This window comes from Microtus ochrogaster, linkage group LG3 (genome assembly GCF_000317375.1).
Source record: "Microtus ochrogaster isolate Prairie Vole_2 linkage group LG3, MicOch1.0, whole genome shotgun sequence".
Taxonomy (NCBI): domain Eukaryota; kingdom Metazoa; phylum Chordata; class Mammalia; order Rodentia; family Cricetidae; genus Microtus; species Microtus ochrogaster.
In genome coordinates, this window is record NC_022029.1 from 13,323,667 (window position 1) to 13,334,162 (window position 10,496).

General features: G+C 42.6%; 1 protein-coding gene across 1 annotated transcript in view; it reads left to right on the plus strand.

The window, feature by feature from the left end:
- The window catches only part of Fam13a (family with sequence similarity 13 member A), an 87,021-nt gene that overhangs the window by 71,637 nt on the left and 4,888 nt on the right, over positions 1-10,496 (plus strand). The window contains exons 14-16 of the mRNA XM_005360560.3: positions 4,215-4,310; positions 6,091-6,174; positions 9,744-9,940. Coding sequence (XP_005360617.1) covers positions 4,215-4,310; positions 6,091-6,174; positions 9,744-9,940 — 377 coding nt within the window. The remainder of the gene's footprint in view (positions 1-4,214; positions 4,311-6,090; positions 6,175-9,743; positions 9,941-10,496) is intronic.

The following is a 10,496-nucleotide window of genomic DNA, read 5'->3' on the forward strand; positions in this document are numbered from 1 at the left end:
GGCACTCGTGCTGATTCATTTCAGGACTGTTCCTGAAGTGGAAAGATACTAGAACTCTGGGATAACGTTCATGTTTCAGCCAAGTTTGGTTTCAGATTTTTTTTAAGGCACTTAACCAAATAGCGAGTGTTCCAGAGTTCATAGATTGTGAAATTGTGTCCTTCTGTCCTGGAGTATTCAGGACCAGAGAAGCAGAACTGAACTGCTGTGAGCAGGAAGAGAGCCTCTTTGCCGTGGAAGCTCAGGACCGCAAGTGTGGCGCTTGTGGCCACCAGGGGGCTTCTGTGACACTGTTTTTCCCTTGGCGTAGTTCTTTCCCTTGCAAGGATGATTCTAGCTGGAATATTGACAAAAGTCCTTCAAGGGCTTCCTGGCCCATGCCCCCCACCTGAGAGAGCAAACAGCTGCATTCTAAGTGAATCAAACCTCATTGCTGGTGCACGGGTTTGTGTGGCGGAGGGATTTTTGCTATTACTGTTCTTGTTTATGCTGTGGACATGGCTTTCAGTTGGGAAGATTTTTATTCGGTTTGTACCGCATTCCACAGTGCAGATATTGAGCCTCAGAACTGTAGTTTGGCAGAAACCTGGGGCTGCTTAAGTAAGCCTTTGAACTCTTGGTTGATAGATACCTATTACAGGTTGTCACGGCAGGAAAAAGAAATTATAGACACACAGAGACACTTATACATATACTGACCTGTAAGCTCGAAACAGATAACATGAAATCGCAGCTTTGGGGTTGCATAGTAAATGCAACGGTTCTCATTGCCACTACAACCACGTGTTCTCCTCTCTCCTGCTTGCTTGATATTAGATGATCACAGTGGGGGAAGAGTGTACTCTGTTTACCTGCCTGTTATTAAGAATACAAAGTATTAGTTCTTTATCTTGCCTTTCAGATAGATCAAGATTCAATCATCTCCCAAGGTAGAGAACAAATTGTAGAACAAATATTAATGTCATTTATCTCTGATCTCTGGTCTGTCTGCCTCTCTCGGGGTCACAATGCTCTAACTTCCTCAGAGAGAAAGCAAATTTCCCTGGATAGATGGCCAATCTGAAAATCAAAGTAGACTTTTATTTCTTAGATATGTGCTATAGTTAACCCTAAACCTAAACAAACACTAGTACACAAAATGTGCACGTATTTCCAATGCTAAGCTGCCATTTCAAGTCCCCTTATCTCATAAAGTAGACGTTCAGAACTCGTGGCTTTTTCTGAGTCTGCAGATTCCAATTTAACAGGCCATTGGCCATCAGGATCATAGTCAAACAGTCATGTGCTACGCAGCTCTTGGCAAAGCTGTTTGCTTTAGCTGAGCGCGCTGCAGATGGGCATGTGTGACATTCAAAAACAAGTGAGCTTCTCATTTTCTGTGAGCTATTATTAAAGCGTGTCCTTTTTTCAACAAGAGTGTTGAAAGTCTTCAAAAATGATGTCACAGAAAAATATAAGAAATAATTGAAGTCCCTTCCCCCTATATCACCATTCATAACAAATGTGCTGGGGAGAGAATGGGTTGTTTGACCAGTGCTTCTGGCTTCTTCTTAATTCGTTCCCTCACCGGTATATTTTAACTCTGTGTTTCAGAACCATGTTGACTAATACAACATTAAGAATAGTCAAGTTAACATTTAAATTATGAGTCCACATATAAACACTAACCTCTGATTAGCTGTTGTTTTGGATATTCCAGTGTTTATACAAATGCCCTACTATTCTTAACTTATAAAAGATTTGCTTCTTTTTAAATTTATGGGTTCAAACTTCAGCACTTAGAAGAGCCCGTGATCCCCCTGCTAGATCCTGCTTCATTCGGGGCTGATGTATCTGTGAGTAGAGAGAAACCTGGGCTGGAGTCAGTACACCCAGTTGTTATCTAAGCTCTCTTGCCTTGGGGATACATTCCCCTCTACAGTGATCAGTTTTAGCCTCAAAGAACAAGGCTTGCCTAGCTCTAAGATTCCATGGCTCTAATTTTGTCTTTTTCATCACAGTAAATATGTCACATTTTGCCATTCATCTGTATATCCAGGTAACACCAGCCAAATGTTGTAGAAAAGTTTTGTTTGAGGATAAGAGAAAACCCTCACAACATGAAGGCAGGCACACTGGGCTGTCCAAACTTTGTGATTTCTACTCTGGGCTTGTCTCTAGTTAAGTGTGGACAGTTATTGGATAAGTTATTATTATTATTACTACTACTACTACTACTACTACTACTACTACTACTACTACTACTACTATTACTAAGAGCAGGAAACCAACAATGTTTTGCAGTACCCTGCTAGCTGGTGAAATTTATCCGAAGTGATTTACTATTGATCATGCTGAGGAAGACATATACAAAAACCATACAAGACAACATATTGCCATAATCCAGAACTGTCTTTGAAGTTGAATCTTCTAAAGACTAAGAAAAATAGTAAAGCCACTTGTCTTATATGATTTCCTACCTGAGAAACTCTTACTTTCTCAAGCTTTTAATAATAATAGAATGTAGAAACCCAGCAACCAAATCTAAAAATAGATTTTGCCTCATAGAACATTGAGGTTGAGGAAGCAAAGGGAATACATGTATAATCTATGTGTTGGGCATACCTAGATAGGTTCATTCACTAACATTGCAAGTATTTATAGAATGTTTCCATTAGATGAAGTACTAAAGTACCTACTCAGGATATGAAAGCATAAGCTCCTACATTCAACAGGCTAGATTGTGAGCCAGGAGATAAATGTGTGAACAATTATGATAGAATGTAAAAGTGAGTGGGACTTGGTGGTGCACACCTTTAATCCCAGCACTGGGGAAGCAGAGGCTGGTGGATCTCTGTGAATTTGAGACCAGTCTGGTCTACAAAGTGAGTTCCAGCACAGCCAAGGCTGTTACACAGAAAAACCCTGTCTTGCTATGAACATAGTTGAGCATATACTTTTGTTGTATGATAGGGCCTCTTTTGGCATGGAGGACAAGAATCTCTCTTCAGGATGGGGCACAAGGAAAGAGGGCTGCACCCAGTTGGTTTATGATCTGCAACTTCCAAATAAAGAAGAGAGAAAGCCCCTTCCTTGTAAAGGGAATCACACATAATTAGGCATGAGATAATCTAGTCTTTTTCTGGAGTTTGAAGTACAGTGGAGAGGAGAGAAGCCGTAAATGATGAAGGGTTTCAAATCCTATACAAGGAAACCGGATTGGATTCTTTCTTGCTGCGTAGAGATTTTGAGCCGCGTGCCAGATGAAGGAAATGAGCATGAATCATCCAATGGATTCCAGCAACAGAAGTTCCTTGAATACTCTCTGTTTGCCAGAACCATACTTTTAAGAGGGAACAGTTTCATGTGGAATAATTGCAGCTGAATGAGTTGATCAAAGTACCATATGACAAGCATTATAATAGAAACATTTGCACGCACACACACACACACAGAGAGAGAGAGAGAGAGAGAGATAATGAACCATTCAGAGATTTTGAACCTTGAGTTTCTTGGATTCTTTTTTACATTTTCTTATTTATTGGGAGGAGGCGCAGCACAGCATACACAGGTTGGAAGACAACCCATGGGAGTCGGTTCTCCTGCCATTTGGGTTCTGGATGTCAAGCTCAGGTCATCAGGCTTGGCAAATATGCAACTTGACCTGCTGAGTCCTCTCACATCCATCACCACTTAGGGAGTTCTGGGTTTAGTTTTTTGGGGGGTGCCAGTGTTTTACATTTTATTTACTTACTTTTAACATGTGTGGGTAATTTGCCTGCATGTATGTTTGTGCATCATGTGAATGCATACCTGGAGCCCACGGAAGCCCAAAGAAAGCAGTGGGTCCCCTGGAACTGGTGACAGATGATTGCCGACTGCTGTATGTACCTAGGTCCTCTGGAAAAGCAGTTAATGCTTTTTAACCACTGAGCCATCTCGACGGCCACCCACCTTGAGTCTTAAGTAGCAGTTTTAGACTTAACATAGTAGGCTAAGAACATAGCACATTATTCAGACATAGAAGAAAGTATACTAATGGGGTGGTTTCCAATGATTGGCAGGGTAAACCTGTAGTATTTTTATTTATTGGCTAAATATTATTGACTAATATCCGTCTGACTAAGTTTTGTAAATTGTATCATCTTAGGGCCACAAAAGTCCAGAGCATGCTGGGACAAGGGACAGCATAACCTGGGAGCTGGCTTCCCACTTGTCCTGGTCTTACTTTTCAGGTAACAAAGACTGAGCGCCAGATTATGAAACCTCTGTATGATAGGTACCGACTGGTCAAACAGATCCTGTCCCGGGCCAGTGCTGTCCCCATCATGGTGAGTGCATTCTTTCTCTTTCCTTTGGCAGCCCCTGGCTACTCTAAGAACACCTGGTTTTGTTGGGTTTCAACTACTGCTGTGATGAGCACATGCCTAGAAAAACAACTTGGGGAAGAAAGGGTTTAGTACAGCTTATAGTAATATAGTCCATCATAAAAGAAAGTCAGGGAAGGAACCCAGAAGCAGGGACCCAGGGGCAGGAATTGATACAGAGGCTACAGTGGAACACCACTTATTGGCTTGTTTTCCCTGGCTTACTCGGCCTGCCTTCTCATAGAATCCAGAACCAACTGCCCAGGGTAGTGCTTCCCACCGTGGGCTGACTCTCCCCTATCAGTCAAGAAAATGCCTCACGGATATGCTTCAGAGCAATCTAATGGGGGTGTTTTCTCAACTGAGGCTCCCTCCTCTCAGATGACTGTAGATGGTGCCAAATTGACAAAAACTCACCAACACAGGGCTCTGACCATGCTATCTTTGTGAGTGTAACCCCCCTTTCTATTGGAGGAGCCCCACCTATGCATGTAGGACTCTACCTGTCATTCTCATTAAAGGTCAGTCTGTGGTAATTGAACCAGCCATGTATATCATGTCTTCCCGCCTGCGGAATGACTTGATCATATATACATTCCTCTGGCACTCATGGGGCCAGCACCTAAACCCATTTCTTAGAGACGCAGCACAGGAGGGAAGGCTGAACCTTCTCCAGGCTCTTCATTCCCAAGAGTGGCTTCTGATTTCTGTTACAGCCTATCCCCCATTCACTGAGGGATGACTCCCTAAGAACTCGGCCCGAGGGGGACCCTCTAGAGAACTCCAGTGAGAAGGTCCTTGTTTTGCAGCTGATGGGGGTGGAAAGGGAGTGGAAGGAGAGAGTGGGAGCCGTAGTGTTTGGCAAGCTGCCGACCATGGTCGGCGTCTTGAGAGATAACTGCTGTTAGCGCCTGGATTTGATCCGATCAAGGGAGAATGACAGCTCCTCTCTGGCTGTGAGAAGTCTTTTACCTGAGAATCCCCTCCCCAGGCTAGATATTGCAGGGCTGGTAATGCCTGTCCATCTCGGAGAGCAGCATGGCCTGATTCAGTCGGCGGCCTTGTCTGATGTCACAGCCTTGGCTTGATATCACAACTAAAAGGCTTGTTCTCCTTAGCTGCTACTGTTATCCAGTGCTTCATTAAATCGTGTCCTTCGTTTCTTCGTTTCTAAGCCTAGAGTCGTCTCTCACAGGTATTTTAGTGGCGCACTTACTTTTATGGGAGAGGGAGAATCCAGCGTCTGTAGGCAGGTGCAGTTAAAAAGTGTTACTCTTCTGCACACTTCCTGCAGAAGAAACTGATTGGTAAGATGACTAATGTAAGGAGCCATTGCCTCTCGCCAGTTAAGAACACTTAGGGCTCCTAAATAAGGTGAATGTACAACAGAGAGCTTCAATGAACGTCACAGGCTTGTGTGACCTTGAGCTCCTGTCCTTTGCCAATTACAGTTAGGCGTAGTCGCTGGAGCTGGGGAGCAGGGGGTGCGGGTAAGTGCTTTCCTTGGGGGATTCCTGAGAGTTTGGTTTGCAAAACAGATTTACATCCTATTACACCCTACTCTGTCTTCTCTTTAGTACGTGTGGGCACTGAAGACCTTTGTATTAGGTTTTGGGAGGGGGTGTTATTGGGGGTGGGAAGTGGTTATAAGATGTAGTAAATACTGGTATGTAGAACGGTCTGAGAGCTATTCGGCGAGGAAAAGCAGTTCATAATGTATCCTATTTGTTAATGCCTGTCACAGGGGTCCCCCACCAGCAAACGGAGAAGCCCTTTGCTGCAGCCGATTATCGAGGGCGAAACTGCTTCCTTCTTCAAGGAGATAAAGGTGAAGAGCTTGGTGCTAGCTCTACCCTGCTAACCTCACCTGGAGTGACAGTCCCTGGGCAGTGGTTCTAGTAGGCATTCCCTACAAAGTAGTAGCTTCCCGAGACAGCTGTGGAGATTCGTGGCCTACTTATATTATTATAACCTTGCCGATTCCCGAAGTTTCCTACCGTTCTCTTCTTTGTTAACTTGTTCTGTTTTGCTTTTACTTTGATCACAGAGAATGTTTTGTTTCTCACCTTGTTTTGTTGTTCTCGTTTTTTTAAAAAATAATGTTTACAATTTCGAAGTTAGTTAGGGCCAAAGAAGACAGAAGCGAGATTTTAGAGCCTGTCATGTTTTTGTGACATTCTAAGGCGAGAGTCGTGATTTATTACCGGTGGTTAGGAATGATTATCTCAGAATAATCTATTGAGGATGATCAATAGGAAGCTTCATTTCCTTGCCTGAAATAAGGTAACCCTCAAGGCAATACCCAATTTTAAGGTATGAGACAGACAGAGCCTGTTAATGGCATTACTAAATAGAACCAAAATTATGAGTGCAGCCCTGGAACATCAGGGCTGGTGTGCTGTATCAGATCTCCAAAATTACAGCTATTTTCTTACAATATGCTTTGATATCAGTGAAAGGCAACACGCTTTGTCCATCTGGTAGTTTCGCAGATGATCTGAATCTTGGTAATTGGGCAAATTTGGACAGTTTGTATACGAAAATTAGCGTGCTTCTCTCAGCAGCGTATAATGGGCTTATTACCAGGTAAAACATGCTCGTGAATACGTGCGAGATGTGACAGCTAATGATCAGCTCATTAAGTAACTGCTAGGTGCCCTGATGATGCTCCTCTGGACAATGCCAATCTACCCCTGCTTATTCCTTTGCAAAACTTTTTAAAGGAGAATATTTTGGCTGTGGCTTATTGCCCACTGGCTCCCATCGTGCTCAAAATTGTACGTAATTTTGCAGTGATTACATTGCTTTTGTAAATACAGCTGTCTTTGGTTCATTTCTTCTAATCAGACATAGCCACTAGCGTGTTTTTGATAACACATCGGAGATCTAATAGAATTTACAATTTACTATGTTTGGAGGTGAAAAGACCAAGTCTAAGTGGTTTCTTTAAAACTTGTCCCTGGTTATGCTTGCTTTTGGGAAAAAACCAGCTCCTGTGAAATAGAGCCAGCTCCAGTTCTGAAAGTTCTGAAGGCCTTCAACCCGCAAAAAGCCCGGAGAATTTTCCTGTCCACTCCAGGAACCCTCTAAAACAAGATGGAATAGGATTCTGTTCTCAAGACAGACACTTTCAGAGCAGTGGGAGGATGAGGCTGCGTGTTACATGAACTGAGTAACAAAAGCAGCGAAACACCTTTTTTTCGCTTTTTAACCAGCTTTAATGACAAAATAGAATACAATTGTATATCATGCAATTTTAGAATGTGTTATTTTGATAAGTGTAAAATAATCCACAGTGAACACTAATGTGTTGTAGCTGGTATAGCCCCTTACATTCTGCACACGCACTCGGTCCCACTCTGGAAGGCCAGGGAAGACACACATGGCTGCCTCTCTTCATAGTTCTCTACACATTTATAGCCACGTGCCACTTCCTCCCACCCTGCTCCTGGCCTTAGAAACTTTTCTCTAAGCTCTTACTGCTCTCCATGGAATGTGGCCCTTCAGCAGTCCCTGGCTCTGGGGCACACACACAAGTCAGTTTATTTGTGTCTCCCCAGATCTAGTTTTAGCCAGGACAGCACAGCAAGAGCCAGGCCTTATTTTACCTGCTGGCAGAGACCCTGTCCAGTCTCAAAACCCTGTCTCTTGCGTAACTGTCACTGTCAACAGCTCATTTTGGACATTCGCCGGTCAAATTCTCAGCAGTGGGTCAGGGTAACTGCTGTGGGATGTTTTCTAGGGCTCCCACAAGTTGCTACCAACCCCTCTCTAGATCTGACAACCAACAATGTCTCTAGATATTGCAAATACATAGGGGATAAAATCACACCATTGAGACTTACTGTCCGTGACTCATCTCTATGTGATTCCCATTGTGCTGAGGGATCCTGTGATCCCATAATGCTTGTCTGTGGATTTCTTATTGACTACTCATCCAGATTTTCCTTTTCCTAACCTACTTAGAGAACCTTGAACTTTCCAGCTTCTTTTTATACCGTTATCAAGCTATATGTAGTAACCTAAATAGAGATTCTGCATTCCAGCAAGCTGGATCTCATGTCCACTCTGTCACTGACGCGCATGGGGTTGCTCCCTTCCTATCGCCATCTACGTAACTAATCGCTGTTGACTGATGCTTTTGGGCAAAGAGCCTGCTCTGGACTGTTCCCTTCAGGTTCATGCCACCATCTTGGCTGAAATTTTAATAGTCACCTTTGCTTTTGGTGGGTCTCTGGGCACTTTGTTCTTTATCAAAATCCAGATAATACATCAGTCCTATCAAAAGAAAAAAAAGGATAACTGGTTTAAAGGAGCCAGTACTAGGGTCACTGGCTTGTTCCCAAATATGCATTATTTGGGGGCTATACTAAATATCTACCATTATGAGCTTGTTACAATGTTTATTTTTTGGTATGTAATTTTCCCCATGGTTTTCCAAGACCACCAAGAGTAGTTTTGTTAGGTTCATCTGAAAAAATCATCAGGGTGTTTCAAGTTCTCTCCAGACTTGGAATATAATTAGGAGGACTTTTCAGATTTTATTTACTATGTCTGTGCACAGTGTGCGTGTGTGTGTGTGTGTGTGTGTGTGTGTGTGTGTGTGTGTGTGTGTGTGTGTACTATCTCTGGAGACCAGCTCTCCAGCCTGTTAGTAGAACTTTTGAGAAATGAAATCTTAAGTTCTTATTTGTTGCTTTCCTTGGTGTCCCTTTCCAGCTGTAAAATGTTTGCTAACAGCTTTCTTTGAAATCTGAACTGCTAGACCATTCACCAGACATTTGTTCTACATAGGTTTTGGTCAAGCTCTGAAGCAGTATATTCAGACCCAAGCTCTGCCTGGGCTTCTGGGTCTGTTCTCCTTCATCTTCCTCATCCAGGGGAGGTAGAAGGGAAGAGGGAGGCTGGTGGGTGTTGCCTGCCAGCTGTATCTCCCTAGGTTCTGGGCATATGCTGCCTCAGTTGTGTTTTGTAAAACTAGCATAAGTGGGAACTGTTAACTTCCACTTACAAAAAGAAATGTTAAAATTGTTTACCTAAAAATCGAGTTTTGTCTGACATTTTAAAACAATTTATATTGTAAAGAATACTGAAGCGTTGTTTCATTGGGCCAAGCAGAGATTAAAGACATAAAACCCTGCTGAGGTAGAAAATGCCTCCTGGCTTTATCCAGCTTTGCCTTCCATACTTAGTCTTGGTGCTACCATTTTAATAAAATAGAGAAGAAACCATGTGAATATTGTTAATTAGGTGATTTTTGAATGACACTTGTAATGGAAGCATATTCTTCCAAAACATGCTCAGAGGTTTTTTGTTTTTCGGTTTTTTTTTTTTTTTTTTTTTTTTTTTTTTTTTTTTTTTTTTTTTTTTTTTTTTTGGATTGCCATTTATCTCTAGGAACAAGAGGATGCGTCAGAAGATGACAGCTCCGCCAAGCCAGACTTCACTGTCACGCTGAAAACAGACTGTGGTGCACAGTGTTTTCTGGAGCATCTTGAAGATGATGCTGATGGATTTATCTCACCAATGGATGACAAAATGCCATCAAAATGCAGCCAAGACTCAGGCCTTTCAAACCTCCACTCTGCTTCAATGTATGTTGTTTGGGCAGTGGCATTAAAGTGACTCAGTGAAAATAACAATATAAATGTTAGTTTGGCCAAAAAAAAAAAAATCACAAAGGACTTACCTACAGTATGTTTAAATAGAAAAGACAATGCAAAAATAAATAAATAAATAAATAAATAAACAAATAAAATAAAATAAACCAGAGAGATGGGCCTGGGGCTAAAGCAGAAGAATATGTGGGCTTGAGGCAAGCCTGGGCTACAGAGTGAATTGAGCTGCAGAGTACAACCTTATCTAGAAAGAGGGAGGAGAGGGGGAGAGAGGAGTGTGGAAGGGAGAGGGGGAGAGAGAAAGAGGGGGGGGAGAGATCACAGAAGGCAGGGTCGGAGAGATGGGGAGGGAGCAGAGAGGGAAAGAAAAAGCTCACTGTTATCAATTTTTCGGTTTTCTCAAATATTTTATTGCAGATTATTTGAGGAAGTTTTGAGATCTTGCTTGAATGAGCAGAAGGTCTCTGAATGACACTGTAGCTCTGGCCACCACAATTCATTTAGCCCTGAGTACAGACGTCATTTTGTTCCT